General features: G+C 47.2%; 1 protein-coding gene across 1 annotated transcript; it reads right to left on the minus strand.

The window, feature by feature from the left end:
- UCK2 (uridine-cytidine kinase 2) lies at positions 1-25,827 on the minus strand. The gene is made up of 7 exons (XM_083744002.1): positions 25,660-25,827; positions 10,573-10,732; positions 8,891-8,987; positions 4,434-4,576; positions 2,781-2,878; positions 1,759-1,807; positions 1-1,421 (listed from the first exon to the last, which is right to left on the minus strand). Exons 1-7 carry the CDS (start codon positions 25,774-25,776, stop codon positions 1,282-1,284), a joined length of 804 nt encoding a protein of 267 aa, XP_083600128.1. The 5' UTR covers positions 25,777-25,827; the 3' UTR covers positions 1-1,281.
- Between the last annotated feature and the right edge of the window lie 12 nt (positions 25,828-25,839).

Here is a 25,839-nt window from a genome sequence, read left to right on the forward strand (position 1 = left end):
CACTTTTCATGCCACCTTTATTAAGTCTGAATATTACATCTTGAAAGCAATAATTACGGAAAAGAGCAAAGTCCCAAGAGTTCTCCCACCTGACCTTATCCAGAAATTCCATCTAAACCCTGAAGAACAAGCCTCCTAGACTTGCAGGCAAAACAAGTGGCTCTTCCTATTCCCCTTCTAGGACAGGAGCAGGAAGCTGCTAATATTTAGCTGTGGCTTGTCAGCCAGCCAGGACCCAAAACACCAGAGGACATACAAGCACCTTCTCTCTCCAACCACACCATTAAGGTGGGTGGGGGTGGTAGAAAACATTGTTGACTGCTCTTCAATCTGTATCAGCACAACCCTACACTGAGCACCATGGCACACGCACCCCTTTTCCTGTGTCCTAGTCACTCCCCATTCATTCCCAGGGCCCAGTCAGAAATGCTCACTATTAGCCCTGCTCATCCAAGTCAGTATCTATACATTGCTCCCTGGCTGGGATGGACACACAACACTCTTGTGTTTAGCACCACTAGGATGAACATGCAGAACTTCTGGTGATCCAAAGGTATCAGATGAATACCAGTTCTGAGGCTGGCTCAGGAATACTTGGGAAGGCAGAGAGTATGTGCCCATATAGTCACATGGGTGCAGGCTTAAAGCCAAGCAGCACTCGGGAGCTGTGTCCACCTTGCTCTCATCATTTTTAAGATTAGCCCGTTGCAGAACTATTGCTCAGCAGTAGGGAGATGAAAACGGGCATTCTGAGCCCAGGTGAGACTTCAGTTGAAACCTTTTTCTCTTAACAGCTCCCCCATCTCTCATCATAGCAGAGCCCAATGATCTACATTTCTGAAAGCACAAGCCAAAAATGGTGCTTTCCTTACCCCCTTCCCTCCCTTCTTAGCTGATAATACAAACCTGAGGTCCAGATGTGATATGAAGCTAGTGGCAGAGCCATTTGGGCACACAGTTCTGGTTCAATTCCTTCCCCCAATGCCTTGCACACAGCACCATCTTCCCCAAAGACAGAGATGCCACCTTTCCATTCCACAAAACCTAGAAATCATCAGCATCCTCACTGTAGGAATGTATTGCCCCGTGTTGGAGTTTGGAGCAGAGCCACCCTAGGAAGGCAAAATCTGACCATGGAAGCAAGAGTCCTTAGCACAGACTCACCAATCTATCCATCAGTCAGAAAAGAAGCCACAAGCCCGGCAAGCGTGTTTGTACATGGGGCTGTAAATAGAGGGCAGGAACCAAGGGCATTCAGTTCCTAAGGCAGCAGCCCTGAGGTCAATGTGGCCGGCTGCTTGCTTCTGAGTGCTGTTGCAGGCGGGGAGGAGTGTAGCCATTCAGGCAGCCGTTGGGCTGGCGCTTGCCAAGGCCTCCGTTCAGAATGTCCTGGATGTGCTGCACAATCAGATTGATGGCCACTGGGCAGAGAAGAGGAGTGATTAGAATATAGTCCGTACGAGTCCCACGTTTCCTTCAAAATGCCTCATCACCCTCCACACATACTCAACATCTCACTCTACTCCACACCATGGTCCTCTCTCAACAAATCTATCCTTTTCTTGCAGAGTTGGAAGGGACCCCATGAGTCATCTAATCCCACCCCCTGCAATGCAGGAATAAGAAAAGGAATTGTTGCATTGTTTCCAAGGCTGTAGAAACCCAAATCTTCATAATTACCCTCTCCAGTTTCACATTCTCCAGAAACAGCTGCACAAGTCAAAAGCAAGTATTGTACTTGGAACGTCAACTACTCACCAAGATTATCCACGCCCCTTGGGATAATCACATCAGCATACTTCTTGGTCTGCCAGAAAGATAAAATCACATTACAGGGTGCTGCAGATGAAATCCAGAGCTGTTACCCATACCCGTTTGAGAGAAGTGCTTTAGAATTTTTTCTCCTCAGCTCAAACAGCTGATGAATGCTGAAAATACATTTCCTTGCTCCCCTTTTCCCCTGGCAGAACTGCTGCCAGCTTCCACATTTCACAGCAAAAAAGAGGAGACTTTGTGGCCCCTTAAGTACATAAGGAGAGCCTGCTGGATCAGGCCAAAGGCGCAACTAGTCCAGCACTCACAGTGGCCTCCCAGAGCCAGAGCATAACTCTCTCCACCTGTCATTCCCAGAAACTGCAATTCAGAGACATATTGCCTGACAGTGGAGACAGAACACACACACAGTGCGGAGTAGCCACTGATAGCCCTTCCCTGAACTGGAGACATAGAGAAAATTAACTTTAAGTTATTATTATTAATGATAATAAAGTTATATAACAAGGAAAAAACATGCACACCCATGAGATATGGATTTGTGTGCACTTTTTACACAGTATCTAGTCTGCGGAAGTTTATGCCATGATACATTTGTTACATCTTTCAAGTGTGACAAAACTTAAATAATACGGCAGCTGTTGCAGGATCACTTGAGGAAGCTCTGCAGAAAGAGACCCTGGAATTGCAGCAGGGATGCATTCACAGAAAGCCCTCAGCCCTTATGGTAACAGATAAAAGTGTGAGAAATTGTGACAAGTGCAAAGAGCCTGCAAAAAACCAACTTCATATGCCACAATTTATTCTGAGCACCTGTTTGTGGAATGTCCAGCACAAAAATATCCAAAGTTAATCTCTCTCATGGACAGGAATACAAAGCTCTAACTGGGAAGAGAAAGCACCCAACAAATCTTTCCCCCTTGTGAGCCTCCCAGGCACTCACAAAGAGGCCAGCCCAGCACTGACAGAGATGCAAAAGCCCTGGGGCTACCATATCCTTTACTCACAGGCAAGCAGAATTCTTCAAAGGCTGGCTTCACAAATGTAATATACTGAGATAAGATCTGCTCCAGGTCCCTGCCTCTCTCGCTTATGTCTCGGAGAACTGCAGGAGGAAAAGAAACCATGAGGAGGAGACTGACAGCAGCGGAGCTAGAACACAGCTACACTGACAGGTTGCCCAGCCAAGCAGAATAGGGTGCTCTAAGCGGCTTGCTTTTTCTTTTTCTGCAAAGAGCAAGGCTTAAACTACAGAGATAGTTTTTCTGTAAACAAAGGAAATAAAACTTGAATACCAAAGTGTCCCATCCCCCCCCCCCCCCGCCCCAAGAAGTTAATAAGAACAGGAACTTGTGCTGGGTGGGGAAAATACAACACTGCGCTACTCAAAGCCAGCTTGGAAAGGAGTATGAGACTTCTGCAATGCGGAACAAGATGCATGTAAGACACCACAGGGCCACTCCCACGGTGTTGAACAGCGGCCTCCACAGACGGTGGGCTCAGCAGCCCCAACAGCTCTTAGCTGTGCCTGCCTCCAGGTTGCTCGCATGAGGAAGCTGCTACCCCTCCCAACTGGAGGCGTCCTTCCAACTGGGAGATGCTGCTGGACCATGGGGTCTGCAGGAGGGAAGGGGAGGCCCAAAGCCTATATAAGCTAGGCTAGCCCCTCGGGGGCAAAAGTCACATCCCAGGGGGAGATAGCACCCAAATGGGCCTTTGCAGGTGCCCCACAAACTCTGCAGCCAGGGAGTAACCTCCTGGGGTGAGGAACTCCCGGGGTACCCTGTACAGGCGCTCCAGGGGGCCAATGTTCATCCAGGCGAGCTCCATCTTCACAGTAAATGCTCCACTGTTCTCCATCCATTTTCCACCTCCTCCACCCTGAACCACCAGGAGCCTCCAGAGGTTTGCAAGGCCCTGGGGGAAGGAGGCAGCTGAAGAGAGCGGGAGGGAGAGAGAAAACTACTGCTGGAGGCAGAAGCCAAAAAGCAGGGGGCGGAGGAACAGATTGAGTGTAGGAAGACAAAGTAAAGGTTTTTCAAAATGGCTTTCCCAACTTTTCTGTGCTGTGCCTGGGGGCTGCTGGCTGAGGAAGCAGCAGTGTCTTGCAGTGGAGCCGGCAGAAGTTGAACGGGCGAGGGGGCTGCCCTGCCCCTAGATGTACCCTTTCGAAAGGGTGGGTAATGACAACCCACAAAGTACCCCCTTCCTCTACTCTTGTCAGGGACTGGGTAGAGGCGGAGGAATGGTGGATACCGCCTCCTCTACCTGAACCTACCAGAGAAGGAGGAGACAGCGTAGATTGACAACAGGAGTTTGCGAGAGGTCACAGCTGAAAGGCTGCAGAGGGGAGAAGCTGGGAAATATTGGGAGAGGAATAGGAAGCAGCAGCAGCACCAGGGGAGAGACAGCTGACAAGACTCAGTGTCTTTAGAAAGCATTCCACCCCCCATCCCCCAGAACCTGGTGGGCATTGAAAGTAGGAGAGCAGAAAGCTCAGATCTGCCAACATGGAAGCCTGACAACTATAGGAAAACAAGGTTTTCCCTCACCACCACGTTATCCTCAAGTGCAATGCTTTGCTTTTGTACTGTTGCGAACTTCATTTTTAAAATAAACTTTTTTACTCCCCTCTTCATCTGAAAAGGCTACCAACTTACCCCTGCGGGAGAGTCGGGTGTCTGCATCTGTGTCCACAAAGAGCTTCATCTGGAATAGGTCCCGAACCTCTTGGTTGTAGAAGGCCAGGATGCCCTCAAATAACACCACATCAGCAGGGTACACAGTCACTGCCTCTTCTTTGCTGTTAATATGCGCAAAAGAGATTAATGCATGGTCAGGAAAGCCATGCAGATGACAACAGGGTCTGATCCAAAGCTCTTATGATGCTCCTGTTTTTGTTTTTTTTATTAGGCTATTGTTCACATTTAAATTAGTTTTATTTATTTGTATATGTTTAGGTAACATGGAGCCAAAACATGGCATATAATTATTTATATATATAAATATATATAAATATATATATATATAATGATTGGGAGCAGTTTGTTGCTCCATCCACGTAGGACTGCAATTTCCTGAGAATTCTTTTCAGCCCATGAAATAAGTGAAAAAACCAAACTTTGATTGGTTTAACTTCAAGAAAAGGAAGGGATGAGCAGATAAAGGATTTTTTTCTCTTTCCCAAGCCTATCACTCAGAACTCGGTATGCCCTTGAACTACAACTGAGGACTCGAAAGTTCTCAAACAGATCCATGAACTAAAAATGGTAGTTTAGGAACAGACAAAAGGTCTGCAGGAAGCAGCCTCATTTTTGACACATGGAGTTAAAGACCAAAGAGTTAAAGACTTTTGTTGCAAACTTTTTATAGTTCATGTGCATGATTCTTAGATGGGTGCAGAGTAATCCTCAAGTGAGAGGCATATAACTGATGAAATGAACTTTGGTCCATAAAAGCTTATGCCCTAATAAATGTGCAAGTTTGAAGGCATCCCAATATTCTGTTTTTCAAACATTTTGTGAGGTAGTATGTCTTGAGCCAAGGGTGGCGCTGTGGGTTAAATCACAGAGCCTAGGACTTGCCGATCAGAAGGTCGGCGGTTCGAATCCCTGCGACGGGGTGAGCTCCCGTTGCTCGGTCCCTGCTCCTGCCAACGTAGCAGTTCGAAAGCACGTCAAAGTGCAAGTAGATAAATAGGGATCGCTCTGGCGGGAAGGTAAACGGTGTTTCCGTGCGCTGCTCTGGTTCACCAGAAGTGGCTTAGTCATGCTGGCCACATGACCCGGAAGCTGTACGCTGGCTCCGTCGGCCAATAAAGCGAGATGATCGGGGGTCCCTTTACTTTTACCTATGTCTTGAGCCATACACTACAAAAACAACATAATTATAAGACTAAAGAATCTAAGTACTGAATTTTAGCATCAGAAATTTTACTAAAAATTACTTTAGATGTTTCCAGTGGTTTTTGTTTATTTCTACAGCACTACCCATGGATCCTTGGTTTCATAAGCAAAGATAACAAATCTGGAAGGTGTTTATAATCTAAACTTGAATAGTGGTGAGAGACCTTAACACTGCATGTTCAAATATTTTTTATCAGCACTGGAAAACTACACAAAAGTATTGGAACAAGAGAAACCAATATACAGTCCTACCTTGGAAGTCAAACGGAATCTGTTCCAGAAGTCCATTCGACTTCCAAAACATTCTAAAACCAAAGCGCAGCTTCTGATCGGCTGCAGGAACTTCCATGGAAGCCCTGTTGGATGTTTGGCTTCCAAAAGAACATTTGAAAACCGGAACACTCACTTCCGGGTTTTGTCGTTCGGGAGCCAAAACGTTCGAGAACTAAGCAGTTTGACTTCCAAGGTACGACTGTATACAAAAGGCAGGGAGGGTGAGGAGAAGACAGAAACTGGAGACCACTGGGAAAGGTATTTAATTGGAAATATCTATAACTTTTTCCCCCAAAGAGGAAGACAGGTGACACTATTCTCCTTTAAAGGAGGAAGCTGCAAGAGATTATGGGCTCTAGTTCTCTTATCTCAGTTTTTTCTTCTCCTCCTCCTCCCACAAATGCTATCTCCAGGTTTTTGGGGCTACCTTTCTGCTCAAATAAGTTACAATCATAGAATCAGAATCAGAGTTGGAAGGGACCCTGAGGATCATCTAGCCCAACCCCCTGCAATGCAGGAATACACAGCTGTCCCATACAGGGATCAAGGTTGTAATAACCTCTTTCATGTGGTAGCTCCACAGACTGTGGTACCTCAATGTCCAGAGCTTCCAGTATCCTTGCAGTTTGTGCCACTTCATTTGTTGAGAAACAGCAGCTTAAATGCAAAGCCCCAGTGAGAAGCAGGTCTTGCTTTACAAAGGCATTCTGTGAAATGGCAGTGAGATTTGTGCTTCTGGAGTTTCAGGGCAAGGATCCTGATACATTTGAAATTGGGACCCAATCCAAGTTGCACAAGATGTTCTGACTCTCATCTCCTCTAGCCTGAAAGGGTATCTAGTGAAATGTATCAAGAGTGCCTGTTGGTCTGCCTGTTGAGATTTTGGTCCTAGAGTTTAATTAGTTATTTTATGTCTTCCTCTACCACTGCATGTCCAGGCATACTTCACTGATCCATTTAATTAAGAAAACTTTCAGGTAGACCTCTTTGGATTTTCTCATTCTCAAATTTAAATGTCTCCTGTTTTCAGGTCACCTGCCTGATAGTGGAGTGCTTTATTAGGGTGAGCTGTTTTCTTACTTTCTTATAATGTTAACTTTCCATGTCACAGTATTTACTACAATTTCTGTGTCCATTAATTTTAATAAGATTTCAGCTTATTTGTAATAATACTTCTATTAGTAATAAGACTTCATTCCAGGCTGAGAAAAGTTATTGGCACGTTAGAAACTGGCAAGGAAAAGTGTCCTTCATTGGGACTCTGCATGGGAGTTTTGGTGACTTTTGACAGTCTGCATTCACCACCAGATAAAGCTCAGTTTTGCTAGCTGATGTCCCTGGGTAGTGCAGAGCTTCTTGTGCCAGAAACATAGGATTTCAAGTTCACTTCTTTCTTCTGGACCATCTACCTTTCATCACCCAGTTTTTAAAACAAACTCTGAGTTTCTAAATTAATCTGTTATTTGGGTGTAATGGAATTATGCAGCCACAATACTTGATAAGTCACACCCAATAAAATCTGTATGTGTGATTTGCTGCCTTCTCCCCACCCCCAAAAATGAATTTATTGGTTTAAAAAGGCATTTCTGTTAAATTTCTCACTGATATCTTCCCCAAGTGCTAAGACTGCACAACTGTGCCTCCAATGATAGTTTACAATGTTCTGTGGGATCTGGAAATGCAAAACTAAAGTTGCTTCCTTTTTATTTTTTCCTACTGGGAATGATCCTTGTCTGTAGGGCTTAGAATGGACAGTCTTGGATTTGTCAAGAAGAAGAGTTTGGATTTGATACCCCGCTTTATCACTACCCAAAGGAGTCTCAAAGCAGCTAACATTCTCCTTTCCCCTCCTCCCCCACAACAAACACTCTGTGAGGTGAGTGAGGCTGAGAGACTTCAGAGAAGTATGACTAGCCCAAGGTCACCCAGCAGCTGCATGTGGAGGAGCAGAGAGGCGAACCCGGTTCACCAGATTACGAGTCTAACGCTCTTTCAGTCTCACTGGATTCAGGATTCTTTTCTGAGAAAACAGTACAAAAAGGAGATCAGGGAAAGCTCCCTGCTGATATGTCACAACTTGCTACCTCCTCAGGTTATGCAAACTAAAAAGCAAACATAGAAACATGAAAAGAACCCATCCACATTGATAAGTGACCCTGTACCAAAGGAGCCTAAACTGAGAGGATGTAAGAGATTTCATTCACAAGATGCACGCACAATGTTCACAGTCTGCTTCCATGGATCCCTTCAACTTCTCTGAGGAGTCCAGCTTTAAAAGGCCCCTCATCATTTGGAATAGCTCTGGTCTGTAGGCAGGAAGAGGGCAGATGCAATGGGGGAGGAGAGGAAATTATGTCTCGTCGTCATCATTGCCATGGAGTTGCCCAAAAATAAACTCTAGACCAAGTACCTCCTACCTTCTCAGACCCACGTCTAGAGCAAACATGCCTTTCGGGAACCATTTCTTAATCTTTTACCATGTAGTTGCATACTGGAGTGCTCATGTCGCGACCAGCCTTGGATCAGGGTGTGACCCATGTGTGGGGCCCGACCCACCAGTTGAAGACCACTAGGCTACAATTCACTGGATTTGGAATAGTGAAACTGAATTAAGGCAACAGCTCCTTTCTTGTCATTTCATTGCAGGGAACGCACCCAACACAACATGGGAGTCCACCTGTTTTCTTCTACCAAAGCAAACACTAGATTAGTGTTTACCTCTGATAAACAGGAGGGAAGTAGGAAGATCTGTTTTACAATTTTCCTTCGACTAGACCATTAGATATTAAAGGTTGGTTTCGGGGCAAGATGCAGCATTCACATTTTATGCAAATGTTTTCCACCATGGGCTCACTGGAAGGATCTGCTCATGAGAAGCAATGCAGACGGAAAGCGCCACATAGAAAGCACAGAGCAAAAGAGGGGAGAAGCAGACTTACCGAGAATGAGAGACAAAGTCATAAACGGGGATCTGAACTGTTTTCCCTTCCAATATCTCCCTAAGAGTTTTGACGATCAGCTCATTGTCAAAGGCATCTGTAGCAAGAATGAGAGAGGGGAAGTTAAACAGCTGTGTCTCTCAGTGTGAGGTAGGTCTCCCTAGAGAGGCAGAGGAAGCCTCAGAAGAAAGCATAAACATCCCACAAAACCTTCCTAATTAGGTGAAGTCTTCTGGATCACGAGAAAGATACAATTTTTGGCTAACCAGAAATTGTGCCTGCCAGGTTTCTACCCAGTCCCACTTGACAGCAGTGGCCAAGGAAGCCTCTGAATGAAAGGATGGCTTGGAATTAGTGGGCTCTGACTGCAGCACCAGCCAAGAAAGCCCCCAAACTCTGGAACAGGAAAGGGAGGGGGGCCTGCCATTTTGGCTCTACCTGGCAAAGGTGATCCAGGAGCCTTGGCCAAACAGCCTCTGGGTATTGGTGGGGGGGGAATCACTGGGTAGCTGCCAGATAATTCCTCTCCAATTATGTAGTTTCAAGGTTGGGAGAAATGGCTGTCACACTCAGTGGAGAGGAACAGTCCTTTCATCAGAGTGAACAAGATTATCTTTGCTCTCATGGTTCCTTTCTATCTGAAATAAGTTTACACAAAACTTTCCACTGCAGTGGGAAATCTGGAGCTCGGGAATGAGTGAAAAGGCCTCTTCAGGTTTGGTACCTGTACAATGGGGGGGGGGGGAGCCAACAGGAGGCCTGGTTTCTACTTTGTTCTTCCTCCCCCTGCTTCTTTGCTCATTGTAGTTTCACCTTGGCTTTATATTGTTTTCCACTATACTGTATATCATTGCTTTAATTTACTTTTTGATAGAAGAAGAAGAAGAAGAGTTTGGATTTGATATCCCGCCTTTCACTCTCCTTCAGGAGTCTCAAAGCGGCTAACAATCTCCTTTCCCTTCCTCCCCCACAACAAACACTCTGTGAGGTGAGTGGGGCTGAGAGACTTCAGAGAAGTGGGACTGGCCCAAGGTCACCCAGCAGCTGCATGTGGAGGAGCGGAGACGCGAACCCGGTTCCCCAGATTACGAGACTACCGCTCTTAACCACTACACCACACTGGCTCTACCTCTCTTTTTCTGAGGCCTGTAACCTGCTAATTTAGGTAGCCACTTCATCTACAGAATAATCAAAAATTATTCATTACTTATTGTTATAACTTCAATAATCAGCATCATGAATGATCAGAACATTGTATGTTATGTAACTTGGGTAGCTGAAGGGAAGAAAGAATTGGTTAAGCTTGTACTCCAAGCAAATTTAAAGTAGCAGGATGAACATAAGAGGTTTGCAGGGGAAAGGGTTATTGTTTTGTTTTTCTTCTTCTTTTATGTATTTTGTGTTTTTATCTTGCATTTTCTTTTTTGCTGTGAACTGTTCTAAGCTCTATGGATGAAGGGCAGCATATAAATTTAATAAATAATAACAGCAGCAGCAGCAATAACAATCTATCCTATTGTCAAGGTGGGGCCTCCTCTCAACAGCTCTCAAATGATCTCTCTTGAGCAGGGCAGGTTGTTTTGACATTGCAATTTCCCAGTTCTGTCTTTGGGAAGTCTAAGTAGAAGCTAAGGAAAAGCCTATGCCCCCCTACTCCCTTCCCAGGCTTCATGCTGAGTTACCTGGGTGGTCAAAGTTGAACTGGCCTTTGAGAGCTTTGGCTTTTTGCTCTGTACTGAGCACACGATAGAAGCTGTCCTGGCTCAGAATCACCACCTGTTTCTGGCGATGGTCTACTTCATTCTGACCAAGCAGTTGGACTATTTTGGCACAGACAGAGGACTGCAAAAGATGCAAAGTGAGAGAGAGAGAGAGAAACATAATCTGAAGTGGACTGAAGGACTGACAGGTGTTGACCATCCAGTTGCAAAGGACCCAACTTATCCGAAAGCTTCCAAGGGGCAGGGGGCTCCTCTGGAAAGGAGTACGGCAACATCTGCCAAATATATAACTGTGTCCCCTGGAAAGAACAGAAAAGTGAAGGCCCTGCAACACCTAGTCCAGCAGGAACATGTTCATAGGACAGGGATCAAGCATGTAAAACTTCTTTTATAAATGTTGCAGGCATACTTGTCCTTCATTAACAGGCAGTCCTTTCATTCCTGTTAGTTCACCCCTTTCAAGCTTACATACCCATAATTAATTTGATCTCCTTGCCTCTCCCTTGCCAGGGAGGAGACAGGTTTGTGCCCCATGGCTAGAAGGCATTCCAAGCACCTCCTGACCCCCCCCCCCATCTTTTCCTTTCCAGTAGAAATATGCTGACAGAAGGGTCAGGCATGTATCTTCAGCTGCTTCCCTTTTCACATATAAATCGGTGGGTCTCAAAATCAGTAGCCAGAGCATTAGGCAATGACAACACCTGAGCATTGTCATCATAGGCAGAAAATATAGTCTTATATAGGCTTTGGCCCACTGCTCTGTCTTTCCACTGGACTGTCCTTTGGACAGCTGCTTCTCTCCCAGCGAGGATTTCATGTCTCCTGCTGGTCTTTCAAATGTCAACAGACCATCCCTCCCCAACTTTGGGCTAAGGGTAGTGCAACTTGCTTCCAGCTCAGTCTGCAACCTTCTTTCCAGCACTCATCAAGTACATCATATCTGGGCACTGGGGGGGGGGGGCATGACCAAGCAGGGAACGCTCCACTATTTTACGGGACTTGGGCTCAGCCCAGGCCAGGTCAAGGTCACAGCAGGCCTGTTCTGATGTTCCTGACAGGAAGTCTCATTGTAAGTACTCCAGTTTGCTACACTAGTCAAAGGAACAGGATAAATCTACCAGACAGCAGAAGAGCTTACTGAGACTTTCTGCAGGGCTCCTAACTTGTGATCATTCTACCGGAAGCAAAGCTCACTTCACTGGCTCAGCTGGGAGCAACATTTGCCTCCTCCCCTTCCAGAACATCTCTAGCTGTTACCTTTCCGCATAGTCATTATAATAAATTCCATAGGAAACCTACAACATATTGCAGTTTATCCTTAATCCCCAATAGGAGTGCTCCAAATCAGGGTTCTAGTCAGCCTGGAACAAACATCTCACAGTACATTTCTGGCACTCTTGGAGGACACTTTCACCCTTTCCCACCCAATCAAAAACTTTCCCCACTGTGCTATATGGTACTAGAAGGCTGCCAGTCCTGAAGCAGAGAGCCTTTTAACCTCATGGGATGTATCCCCCCTAATTCCAATTCCTATTTCCAGGATATCAACAACTGCTACAGGTTCAAACAGGCAAATTCCCCTCAATCTTCCTCTATTCACCTTTGCTTCTACTGACATGTTAACAGTTGATGTTTCAATTGCCTTCAATTATCACCATCCCCTGGCCCTGACAAACTCTGACAAACTCTGATGACTGAGTACCTGCCAGCCTGGAAGTGAAAGGGAACCACCGAAAAACAAGGCAGTGGTTTCTACATACTCAGGAGACACAGCAGCATTTAAATCTGCAAATTAAAGATGATTTTTAAATATACACCCCAAGATAACCTGACAAATCCCAGAATTTACAGAAAGCTGATGGGAGTCAAGCCTAGACAGACAAGAAATCCTGCCAACCCAACAGAGTTGACACACAATGCTAGGGTCAGTTAACAAAAATAAAAAACAACAACAAGGAAAATGGAGGGAAGAGGGCAACAGCTCATTCAGGCCTGTAACAGCTTAAAGCAAGTGTCCTAGAAATGGGGATAAATTAGTAGGGTACAAACAATGAAGCTTAACAGAAACCCTTCCTTCCCTGAACCACACAAGGAAGTTTTAGAATCACAACTGTAGAGTTGGAAGGGACCCCCAAGACTCATCTAGTTTAATTCATGCAATGCAGGAATCACCGTTAAAGAACCCCTCACAGATGACCATGAAGGAGAGTGACATCTAAAGGGAGGCACATGGAAGAGGGAGCAAGCTTGTTTTCTCCTCTCCAGAGGGTAGAACCCGAACCAATGGATTAAAGTTACAAGAAAGGAGATCCCAACTAAACATTAAAAGGAACTTCCTGACCATAAGAGCTGTTCAACAGTGGAACTCTCTTCCTGGAAGGGAGGTTTTTAAGCAGAGGTTGGATGGCCATCTGTCAGGGATGCCTTAGTTGAGATTCCTGCGTTGCAGGGGGTTGGGCTAGATGACCCTTGGAGTGCCTGCCAGCTTGACAATTTTATGATAGGCAACACTTGAAAGAGAAACCAAGCTTTCAGAAGGAAAGCTGTATTTACAGCAGCTGTACGTCCTAACTATGACAAATGTAGGTCTTTACAAGATCTAAAATCCCGTTGTACATGTAAAACTAATGTTGTAAAGCCTGCTTTCCTTAGAGTTGACAGATTTTTAATTATCTGCACTCCCAAATATTTTATTAACTTGTGGCAGGATTTAAAACCCATCTGTTTCTGAATGATTGATTTGTTAGCGGGAGAAATTCCCATTCTCAGCAAGTCTCCCCCTACCATCTGGGTATAATGATGGTGGACTTTGTATTGACATTCATTTTTAAACTGTTTACAGCAGGTGTGATGGGATAATGAGCTGCTTGTGCGTAAAAGCTTGATCCCTCTGGGGTTTGGCTGGTCACCCAAACCTAGGCACTAACGGAGCCCCCAAAGCATGACTCCGTCAGTCGCTGGTAGAATCCGACAGTGGGAGTCTACGGAACTTACTCCAACACAAAAGCTGTTTGACGGACATGTGCCTCCTGGACTCTCTGCGTGACAGCTTCCGGCGAGGGGTGGGGGTTGCTAAAGGGGGTCTTGTTACCTCCTCACTGTTCTCACTAGAAGTATCCCAGAGCCTCTCCCCCGATTCCCTTTCCGCTGGAACTCCTGCTCTCCCCCTACTGGTTCCTTCTTCTGCTGTAGAGTCTCTCCTATTCTCCTGGAGCCTCTCCACCACCTGTCCCTCCGATGGCAGTTCCCTGACATCTACCTCCCCCCCAGGGCCCCCTTCACCCCCCCGCCTCCTCTCCCACTGGCGGTGAGGGCGGAAAGCCCCGGAAGGAACTCTCCTCGTCGTCCGAGGATTCAAACACTTCTAACCACGGCGTACCGTCTCTCTCCTCATCTTCCTCTTCTTCGTCGGAGTCGGCTTCCTCACCCACCCGACTCTGGGAACCCTTCAAACTCCCCTTCCTCATCGGTGGTCCCAAAGTGTTCCCTTCTAAATCGTGCCACGGGTTGCGGTTTTTTGGGGGAAACGCTGATGAAATGTTTCTATTAACACCTCGTCCTTGACTAACTCTGCTGGTACCCAAGTGTTTTCCGACTCAACTTCCCCCTCCCATTCTACCAGATATTCCACCTGATTCCCCTTCCACCTGGAATCAATGATTCCTGCCACGTTCATGTCGCGTTCTCTCTCTTCTATCACGGGCGTTTGGGTGACCTCTCTCTCACGCTCCCCCCACTCACGTCCCTCTCGGTACGGCGACAGTAATGACCTGTGAAATACTGGGTGCAATTTCATGTGACTGGGCAGTCTGAGTTTGAATGTTACTGGGTTGACCTGCTGTATGACCTCAAAGGGTCCCAATCTTTTGGGTCTCAATTTCTTACTCCCTCCCTTGAACGGTAGTCCTTGGGTGGATAGCCACACCCGGTTTCCCACCCTTATAGTTTCACCTTCCCTCCTATTTCTGTCTGCTTGTTTCTTATATTCTTCCTTGGCTTTCTCTAAGTTAAGTTGAAGCTGACGGTGGATCGCTTCCATCTCTTCAAAAAAGTGTTCCGCCGCCGGCACGCTCCACCTCTCCCCTCCTTCTCCTGGAAATGCCCGGGGATGACACCCATAATTTGCCAGAAAAGGACTCATCCCTGTGGACACGTTCTCCGCGTTGTTGTAGGCAAATTCTGCCAGAGGTAACTTATCTACCCAATCATTTTCTCTGTCTTTTACATAACACCTCAGGTATTGTTGTAAAATCCCGTTTGCCCTTTCCGCTTGCCCATTTGTTTCTGGGTGCCGGGCAGTTGAGAAATTGAGTTCCACGTGCAGCAAGCTCATAAGTTTCCTCCAGAACCTGGAAGTAAACTGTTTCCCTCTGTCGCTGACCACCCTCAAGGGGGCGCCATGCAACCTGAAAATATGCTCTACAAATAACTTGGCGGTTTCCTCCGCGGTGACCGCATGGGAACAGGCTATAAAATGACACATCTTAGTTAATAGATCTACCACCACCATGACAGCTGTTTTGCCCTTGGATTTTGGCAGGTCCGTCATAAAATCTATGGATAAGGCCTCCCATGGCCTTTCTGGTGTGGGTAAGGGTTGTAATAGCCCCGCTGGCGCCACCCTCTCCCCTTTCGCTCGCTGGCACCTGTCGCAACCCCCGACATATTCCCGTACGTCCTCCCTCACCTTGGGCCACCAAAACTCTCTGGTAACCAACCACATGGTTTTGTGCTGTCCAAAATGCCCCGCTGTGGGGCTGTCATGCAACTGCTTGAGTACTCTGCCCCTCAGTTCCCCATCTGGTATGTACAGTGCCCCTTTGTAATACAACGCCCCGTTCTTTTCTTCAAACCCCCCTGTGTCCTCCTCTGTCCTCCTGAGTTCTCTGAATTTCTTTTGGGCGTATTCATCGTTCTCAGTACCCTCTATCAGTTCCCTCTGCCCCACCAATGCCGCCCCACACACCCAGCGGTCTTCAGGGATTACATGCCTTGCCTCAGGCGCTCCCTCCCCCTCTAAGTACTCAGGTTTCCTGGAGAGAGCGTCCGCCCTCACGTTCTCGGAGCCTGGCACGTAACGAATCTCAAAGTGGAATTTGGAGAACTCCTGGGCCCATCTCACTTGTCTCTGGTTCAGCACTCGTGCTGTTCTCCAGTATTCCAGATTTTTGTGGTCAGTTCGGACTTGAACCTTGTGCTGCGCCCCAATCAGCAAGTGGCGCCATCTCCGGAATGCTTCATGAATGGCGAGCAGTTCTCGGTCGTATACTGTGTAGTTCCTCTCGGATTTGTTCAACTTCCGCGAGAAGAACGCACACGGTCTCCATTCGGACGTATCTTTTCCCGGCTGGAGAAGCACGGCCCCCACCGCTCGGTCTGACGCGTCAGTCTCCACCCTCATTGGTTGTTGTAGATCTACGTGCAAAAGTTGCTCTTCCGACGCAAACGCCTGCTTTAAGTGTTCGAACGCCCGCTGCGCTTCTTCCGTCCAAACAAATTTTTTCTTGCTGCTAAGACAATCCGTGATGGGCGCTGTTAAATGGGCAAAGTTTTTGATGAACTTCCTATAGAAATTTCCGAAGCCCAGGAATCTTTGCACGTCCTTCTTGGTCTTTGGTGTTTTCCATTCCAGTACCGCTTGAACCTTGCTGGGATCCATGGCCAATCCCTTGTCAGACAACCGGTACCCCAGGAATTCCACCTCCCTGGTATGAAACTGACACTTCTCCAGTTTCACCCACAGCCGATTTTCTCGCAGTTTGCTCAGTACTTCTCTTACATCTCGCACATGCTGCTCCTCATTCTCTGAGTATACCAGGACGTCATCTAAGAACGCTACGCAGTTCTTGTAGAGCAATGGCCCCAGGATGTGATTCATGAACGATTGAAAACAGGCTGAGCCCGCCTGTAGACCGAAGGGCATAACGAGGTACTCAAAGGCCCCCAAGGGGGTGAACATAGTGGTTTTCCACTCATCCCCCTTTCTCACACGTATCAAGTTATATGCCCCTCTAAGGTCCAGCTTGGTAAAAATTTTCCCTTTTCTCACAAGTGTCAGAATGTCATCAATTCTAGGCATAGGGAACGTCACTGGTTCTGACACTGCATTTAGGGCCCTGAAATCACACACAAGCCTGGGTTTACCCGTGTTTTTTTTGTCCACAAAGAACACTGGGCTGCCCCCCACCGCTCGTGACTCTCTGATGAAACCTCGCTTGAGGTTCTTGTCAATGAACTCCCTTAACTCCTGCATCTCAATGTCTGACATTGCATACAGCTTGCCCACTGGCAATTGTGCTCCTGGGAGTAAGTTAATTTGACAGTCAAAGGGTCTGTGCGGGGGCAGTTTATCTGCTTCCTTTTCGCTAAAGACGTCAATCAAGTCAGCGTATTGTGGTGGCACCTTCCCCTTGTCCATCACTTCCATCCCTGCTAGAGTGGCCCTGGCCCCTGCCTGAGCCTCTCCCTCCTTGCAGTGTTCTAGGCAATGTGCCGATCCAAAGGAAACCACTCTCTGATGCCAGCCTACTAGCGGATCGTGTAGTGGCAGCCAGCTCATTCCCAAAATAATAGGAGCTCCTCCCAAGGTGGCTACGTTAAACGCTATCAGTTCTGTGTGTCTTGCCACCCTCATTATCATTGGTACAGTCTGTTGGCTCACTTCTCCTCCCAACAGTTCCCTCCCATCAATCGTGGTAACCTGCAAAGGCTTACTTAATGGGATAGTCTGTATCTGGTGTTCAGCTGCAAACTCCTTACTCATGAAATTACAGGAACTACCTGAATCCAATAGCGCTTTTATCTTTAGTGGGTGTCCGTTTGCCAGTTCCAGCAACACCTCTATCACAAGCGCTGGTCTTGGAGGTTCCGGCGTGGGCACATTCACTACTCCCTGGCCTGGCTGCTGCGCCCTGATGTTGGCAGCCAGGCGTTGGCTTTTACTTGCTCCTTGATTTCTTCTTCCTCCTTTCCCCCAACAGTTCCCGCCATCCCTTGCCATTCCTTCCTTTGCGGACAGACTCTGGCAAAGTGACCTGGCTGTTGGCAGAGATAACATCTCTTGGCGCTCTTTCCCTCCTTCTTCCGCCCCTCACTGGTGTTTGAAACTGCGCGCGCGCGCTGTTCCAAGTTCCATCGGCTCTGCTGGCGGGAAAGACTGCTCCGGAATCTCCGGAATGCGGAAGTCCTTCCAACGTTCCCCCTTTCCTTCCCGCTTTTCCAAAGCTCTGGCTTCCAGGTGCGCTCCTATGGACAGCGCAGATTTAGTCAGCTGGTCCATAGACTCCGCCCTAGGCGCCCGGGAAAGTTCATCTTTCACTGCCGGAGAGAGCCCTTCTTCAAACAGCATTTGAATAGGTTCACTCGCAAGGTCCCACCCCAGTCTATGAATCAGCATGGTGAACTCAGTCCAGTACTCACGTACAGATCGGCTCCCCTGTTTACACGCCATTAACTGCCTGCGCACCACCCCTTGCTCAATCTCGCTGGAAAACATCAAGTCCATGGCGCGAAAAAATTTCATTGTGTCCTTTAAGATTTCATTATTGGCTGCCATCAGGGGCCTAATCCAGTCCCTCGCCCCTCCCTCTAGATGGCCAATCACGTACGCCACTCTAGAGTTCTCATCGGGGAAGTCATCAAACAGTAGATTGAGAGCATATTGCATCTCTGTCCTAAAGGCTTGATAGTTCCTGGGATCCCCCCCCAAATTTCTGCACCAATCCAGGCACCTTTCTGGCAAGTGGGGTGGTTTTTCCCTTATCCGCATCTTGAGCCCTCCTCTCCTCGAGCCTCGCCGTTTGCAGCGCGAGCTGGACCTCCAACGCCCTGTACCTTTCTTCCAGGCTTGGACCTGCTCCAGCTCCAGCTCCTCCGGTTCCGGCTGGTTCGCTCATGATGCCCTCTGCTTGCACAAGCTGCTTTCAAAGACTGTCGGATTGCTGTGATGGGATAATGAGCTGCTTGTGCGTAAAAGCTTGATCCCTCTGGGGTTTGGCTGGTCACCCAAACCTAGGCGCTATCGGAGCCCCCAAAGCATGACTCCGTCAGTTGCTGGTAGAATCCGACAGTGGGAGTCTACGGAACTTACTCCAACATAAAAGCTGTTTGACGGACATGCGCCTCCTGGACTCTCTGCGTGACAGCTTCCGGCGAGGGGTGGGGGTTGCTAAAGGGGGTCTTGTTACCTCCTCACTGTTCTCACTAGAAGTATCCCAGAGCCTCTCCCCCGATTCCCTTTCCGCTGGAACTCCTGCTCTCCCCCTACTGGTTCCTTCTTCTGCTGTAGAGTCTCTCCTATTCTCCTGGAGCCTCTCCACCACCTGTCCCTCCGATGGCAGTTCCCTGACAGCAGGGGTCAGCAAACTTTTACAGCAGGGGGCCGGTCCACTGTCCCTCAGACCTTGTGGCAGGCCGGACTATCTATCTATCTATCTATCTATCTATCTATCTATCTATCTATCTATATTGGGGGGGGGGATTAACAAATTCCTATGCCCCACAAATAACCCAGAGATGCATTTTAAATAAAAGGACACATTCTACTCATGTAAAAACATGCTGATTGCCAGACTATCCATGGGCCAGATTTAAAAGGCGACTGGGCTGGATCTGGCCCCCGGGCCTTAGTTTGCCTACCCATGGTTTAGACTCATTAGAAATAACTTGTTTATATAATATCATGAGCTGCTGCTGCTCACCAGTGGACAACTACCATTTGTTTTAGAGTTGATACTCTAGTCCCACAATCATACCTACACTAATATCCTAGATATCACAATATTTTCGGTAAGCCAAAAATCACTTCTCCACAGGGGAAAACCAGCAGAAAATGCTTAAAGAGAGTTCAGATAAGGTGTGTTAAACTCTAGTCTTCCATTTAGCCTAGCTAGAGGGTTTTTCCTGTTTTCTATGTCAGAAGCTTGTGTATCCAGGAGCAAATTACACTTCATTCTTAATCTGTTGTACAGGAACCATTTTTAGCATTGACTAAAAGCAAGAATCTCTAACAATAAAACTGTTTTCTGTTCAACTATTGAGAAGTGTACAGCACATCCTAGATCACAGGTTAGGGCCGGCTTCCTCAACTTCGGCCCTCCAGATGTTTTGAGACTACAATTCCCACCATCCCTGATCACTGGTCCTGCTAGCTAGGGCTTATGGGAGTTGTAGGCCAAAAACATCTGGAGGGCTGAGGTTGAGGAAGCCTGGGTTAGGAATACTGGCTAAGCTGGGCGGTATCTCGTTTTCAACACTGTGATATACCAATACATCAAAATGTCTGAAATAAGGATGGAGCTATGTAGAGGCAAATGTGGTAATGTCTTGGCAACTGCTACTACTAACGGGTCTAAAAATGATAAAATTTTACTTACCTCTTCCTAAAATCTTCCTTTTTATATGGAGGGGAACTATTTAGGGGGAACAAACAACATAAACACCCCCAGAAAATAAAAACACTTCTCCCCTTTCCTTTTTTGCCAGTGGGGTAGGTGGGAGGGAATAAAAAGGAAGCAGTAGCAGCACATAAGGAAGTATAGGGTTGGTGAAACAATGTGAGAAAGCAAAGGGGGGAGGGGAGAATTGGGAGAGTTCATGGGTGAGAAGGAGAAAATGGGAAGGATAACAAGGGTGGGGAGACTATCACACACAAACATGCAGAAGGGGAGAAGTGAGGAAAGAAGCTTAAACAGCAGGGCAAAGTTTTTGTTTTTATTCTGAAGTAAATAACGTTTCACAGGAGAAAGGAAGGGGGAAAGGGGCTTCCACCAAGAAGCCCAGAGCCAGCTCAGACCGGCATCTCCATAAGCCCCCTACTAGCCTACTTAAAGCAAGAGCATCTGAGGGAAGTTTCTGCTGGCTGCTTTTGCCAGTGCCTTGTGACTCACTGCCCTGCAGGAGGTAGCAGAGAGCTGAACTGCACAGGAATCAAAAGCAGCACTGGCTGGCTATATGGTCTGGCCTTGCAGACAACTTCATTGTCCAGAAAGTGGGAGAAGCAACAAGAGGAACAGCCATTTTAGATCTGGTCCTAACCAATGTTGATGACCTGGTTAGTGGGGTAGAAGTGGAAGGATCATTAGGCGTGAGTGATCATGCTCTTCTGAAATTTACTATACAGCGGAAAGGAGCAGCCAAGCATACTAGGACTCAATTTCTTGACTTTAAGAAAGCCGACTTTATAAAACCTAGGGAAGTGCTGGGTGAGATCCCATGGACAGTAATACTAAAAGGAAAGGGAGTTCATGATGGCTGGGAGTTTGTTAAGAGGGAGATAGTAAAAGCACAACTTCAGGCAATACCAATGAGATGGAAACATGGAAGGTGCCTAAAGAAGCCAGGGTGGCTATCTAAAGAACTTTTAACTGAGTTAAGATTAAAAAAGGATGTGTACAAAAAATGGAAAAGGGGGGAACCACCAAAGAGGAATTCAAACAAATAGCCAGCACGTGTAGACACAAAGTCAGAAAAGCTAAAGCACAGAATGAACTCAGGCTTGCTAGAGAGGTTAAAAGCAACAAAAAAGGCTTTTATGGGTATGTTCGTAGCAAAAGGAAGAACAAAGAAACAGTGGGGTCACTCAGAGGAGAAGATGGTGAAATGCAAACAGGGGACACAGAAAGGGCTGAACTCCTCAATGCCTTCTTTGCCTCAGTCTTCTCCGATAAAGAAAACAATGCCCGACCTAAAGAATTTGGAGCAAATGATTCAGCAGAGGAAACAGCCCAGAATAACTAAGGAGATAGTACAAGAATACTTGGCTAGTTTAGATGTATTCAAGTCTCCAGGGCCAGATGAACTGCATCCAAGAGTACAGTGGTGCCTCGCAAGACGAAATTAATCCGTTCCGTGATTCTCTTCGTCTAGCGGTTTTTTCGTCTTGCGAAGCAAGCCCATTGACAGCTTAGCGGATTAGCGCTATTAGCGGTCTAGCGGCTTTTAGCGATCAGCTGAGAAGCGGCTTATCAGCGGAACAGCTGATAAGCGGCTTAGCGCTTAGGGAAAGGGCAGAAAAAAGCGCGAAAAAAATGTGGGAACTCGCAAGATTTTTTCGTCTTGCGAAGCAACCCCATAGAGAAATTCGTTTAGCGAAGCGCCTCCAAAAACGGAAAACCCTTTCGTCTAGCGGGTTTTTCGTCTTGCGAGGCGTTCGTCTTGCGGGGCACCACTGTATTAAAAGAACTGGCAGATGTGATCTCAGAACCACTGGCAGTCATCTTTGAGAATTCCTGGAGAACAGGCGAAGTCCCGGCAGGCTGGAGGAGGGCAAATGTTGTCCCTATTTTCAAAAAAGGGGAAAGAGAGGACCCAAATAATTACCTCCCAGTCAGTCTGACATCAATACCAGGGAAGATTCTGGAGCAGATCATTAAGCAAACAGTCTGTGAGCACCTAGAAAGGAATGCTGTGATCACCAATAGTCAGCATGGATTTCTGAAAAATAAGTCATGTCAGACTAACCTGATCTCGTTTTTTGACAGAAATACAAGCCTGGTAGATGAAGGGAACGCAGTGGATGTAGCCTACCTTGATTTCAGCAAGGCATTTGACAAGGTGCCCCATGATATTCTTGTAAAGAAGCTGGTAAAATGCAGTCTTGACTATGCTACCACTCAGTGGATTTGTAACTGGCTGACTGACCGAACCCAAAGGGTGCTCATCAATGGTTCCTCTTCATCCTGGAGAAGAGTGACTAGTGGGGTGTCACAGGGTTCTGTCTGGGGCCCGGTCTTATTCAACATCTTTATCAACGACTTGGATGATGGACTCAAGGGCATCCTGATCAAATTTGCAGATGACACCAAACTGGGAGGGGTGGCTAACACCCCAGAGGACAGGATCACACTTCAAAATGACCTTGACAGATTAGAGAACTGGGCCAAAACAAACAAGATGAATTTTAACAGGGAGAAATGCAAAGTATTGCACTTGGGCAAAAAAAACATGAGAGGCACAAATACAAGCTGGGTGACACCTGGCTTGAGAGCAGTACATGTGAAAAGGATCTAGGAGTCTTGGTTGACCACAAACTTGACATGAGCCAACAGTGTGACGCGGCAGCTAAAAAAGCCAATGCAATTCTGGGTTGCATCAATAGGAGTATAGCATCTAGATCAAGGGAAGTAATAGTGCCTCTGTATTCTGCTCTGGTCAGACCTCACCTGGAGTACTGTGTCCAGTTCTGGGCACCACAGTTCAAGAAGGACACTGACAAACTGGAACGTGTCCAGAGGAGGGCAATCAAAATGGTCAAAGGCCTGGAAACGATGCCTTATGAGGAACGGCTAAGGGAGCTGGGCATGTTTAGCATGGAGAAGAGGAGGTTAAGGGGTGATATGATAGCCATGTTCAAATATATAAAAGGATGTCACATAGAGGAGGGAGAAAGGTTTTCTGCTGCTCCAGAGAAGCTGACACGGAGCAATGGATCCAAACTACAAGAAAGAAGATTCCACCTAAACATTAGGAAGAACTTCCTGACAATAAGAGCTGTTTGACAGTGGAATTTGCTGCCAAGGAGTGTGGTGGAGTCTCCTTCTTTGGAGGTCTTTAAGCAGAGGCTTGACAACCATATGTCAGGAGTGCTCTGATGGTGTTTCCTGCTTGGCAGGGGGTTGGACTCGATGGCCCTTGTGGTCTCTTCCAATTCTATAATTCTATGTGCATAGCACATCCCCCCCCATGATTTGTGATATATTGCCAATAAATAAATTATTAAACAGTTATCATGATACAGACTTCAAAAAACAGTTCTGAATGTCATATTGATACCACCCAACCCTAGAAAAGGGTTTAGAAAGGAGCAAGATTTTGTTCTGCCATATGGTCCTAAGCAGTCACCACCATGACACCCCTCTCTCCATATACTGGCAGAGTATCTAGGAGCACAGCTTCCCATTGAGCCAGAAGCGGTTTAGTCCTGCTGGCCACATGACCTGGAAAGCTGTCTGTGGACAAATGCTGGCTCCCTCGGCCTGAAAAGCATCCCATAGTCACCTTTGACTGGACTTAACCATCCAGGGGTCCTGGATTAAAGATCTCTCTCTTTAATGTTATTTCCTTGCTAGCTGTTATTTTTGGTTCACATATAAAGCCCAAAGAGAACCTTGTTGATTTTTACCATGAGTACATCTGTCTTGTACTTTGGCTGCTTTACACTGGAAAACAAGGAAAATTGGGGAGGTGGAACTTATTGGTCAAATACTTAAACAGGAAGCAAGCAATTACTTTTTTCAATTATTTTTATTGATTTTCAAATTATTAAAAATCATTGCCAAATTAATTCAATTTAATAGGAAACAAACAATTACTGGCCACTTGATTCAGCTGTTAAAAGTGGGAGTTGTGATTTCAAACAAAAAAACCTCGCTATTTAAAAACATCTCTTAATTTGTTTTCCTAATAGAGCTCAGTAAATAGTTTAAGAAAAATGGAGGAACAGCTCTCAAGTTTCTTAGAAGCTGAGGGAATGGTGACATCTGTGTTGCCTTCACCCCCGACATCTGCAGAGAAACTCAGAACAGAAGCACCTGCAGCACTCAAAATTGCAAACCGCAAGAAATGAAATAAATAGAAAGGATCATAAACTCTTTCAGTATGCAACAACTGCAGCGAGAATATTAATGGCCCAAAAATGGAAGCAGGAAGAACCACCGACTCTTGAGGAATGGAGAATGAAGTTAACGGAATATGCAGAACTGGACAAACTAACTGGAAAAATAAGATACCAAGGAGATCACAAGTTCATTGAGGACTGGGGAAAATTTTCTGAGTATTTGAAGAGTGTGATGAGCAAACAACGCTAGTGGGTTTTAAAGAAGCTTTGTGAAAGAATAAGGTATATTGCAAGAATGCAAATATGTTTGTAAAGGTATCTTAAAAGGGGATAATAATTTTGGAGAATGCATAGATAATAAATTTAAATACGGATGATTGTCAGAGAAGCTGAGGGGAGTCAAAAAGATGAAAATATGTTAATTGGGAAATTGTTAATTGGAGATATTTGTGTAAAACTTAATAAAAATTTATTTTTTTAAAAAACTGCAAACCGCTATTTGGACGGGCAGGTGCAAGATGAAACCTAGAATTCTGACATGCTGTTTTGCTTCAAGACTGTCAAGTCTCAGGAACAACACAAAGCCTGGAAAAAATGTGGGAGCGGGTATCAAGAGTTTTCAAGTGGCTGTTTTAATACAGTATATAAACCCCCAAGCATGCAGGGTATTAAGGACTTGAGGGGAGAAAACAGAAACAAGACTAGAGTTTCATCAGTCCAGCTGCAGGAGAAGCAGAAAGAGAAGGATCCCACCAGTCCGTGACCATATTCCTGCCACCAAAGGATAAGCCAGCAGAGCGAAGCCACCCTGAGGGCTTTCTAGCCACTGAAGGACAGGCTAAGCTCTTATTTTCCTCCAGAACAGGAAAGTCGGAATCTGTCTTTTGTCTGGCGGGAATGTGGAGACACCCAGCTAGCTGCACAAGGAACCCGACGGGGTTGTTGCTCCCAGCAGCTTGCTCCCCCCCAGCACCTGCTCCCAGCAGCTCACCGGCAGGCCTGCAAACCTTCCCCCTCCCACCACTCCAATCTCTAAGGGGAAAAAGGGATGCCATCCTTGTGCCTGTATTTTGGGGGAAACTTTTCGCTATTAGCGTGCACTACTTCAATGAGCTCCACGCGCAGCTGCTGCCTTGACAAAGGGCCACTTCTGGGCCCGGAGTCCCCGTACACGGAGAACGGGAGCCCGCTCGCCCACTCGTGTCGGCCCTCGAGGTCGCCGCGTGGCCGCCCGATCCCCCTCGCGCGCGCTCCCGAAGTCCCCCGGCCGCCCCTCCCGGGCTCCAGCCAGCCGGCCTCAAGCGCGGGCGGGCGGCTGCGCGCACGTGGCGGGACGCTCTAGCCCCCCTCCCTCAGCCACGGAGGCGCCGGTGAGGTCGCAGAGCCGCCCCAGCCGGGCTGCTCTCCATCTGGATGGCGACAGTGCCTCTGAGCGCGTGCAGAGAGGCGCCTGGAGCGGGAAGCGCGCCTCCGCCGCCCGGCCCCCCGCTCACCTTGCCGCTGGCGGTCCCTCCGCCGACCCCGATGAGGAAAGGCTCCCCGCCGCCGCCTGCTCCGTCGCCGGGCGGCCTCCCGCGGCCCTGCACGCCCTGCTCGCTGTCGCCGGCCATGGCCGCTCCCGCTCGCCGGCGGCCGGCGCCTCCTCGGCCTCCCCGCCGCCTGGCCCTCGCAGG

Source organism: Podarcis gaigeae, assembly GCF_964106915.1.
Source record: "Podarcis gaigeae genome assembly, chromosome: 6".
NCBI lineage: Eukaryota > Metazoa > Chordata > Lepidosauria > Squamata > Lacertidae > Podarcis > Podarcis gaigeae.

Coding starts and splice junctions, on each gene's coding strand:
- UCK2 (XM_083744002.1), bottom strand. CDS start 25,776: ATGGCCGGCGACAGCGAGCAGGGCGTGCAGGGCCGCGGGAGGCCGCCC. Junction 10,733..25,659: donor GAGGGACCGCCAGCGGCAAG/GTGAGCGGGGGG, acceptor CATCTTTTGCAG/TCCTCTGTCTGTGCCAAAAT. Junction 1,808..2,780: donor TTGAAGAATTCTGCTTGCCT/GTGAGTAAAGGA, acceptor TCTTTCTGGCAG/ACCAAGAAGTATGCTGATGT.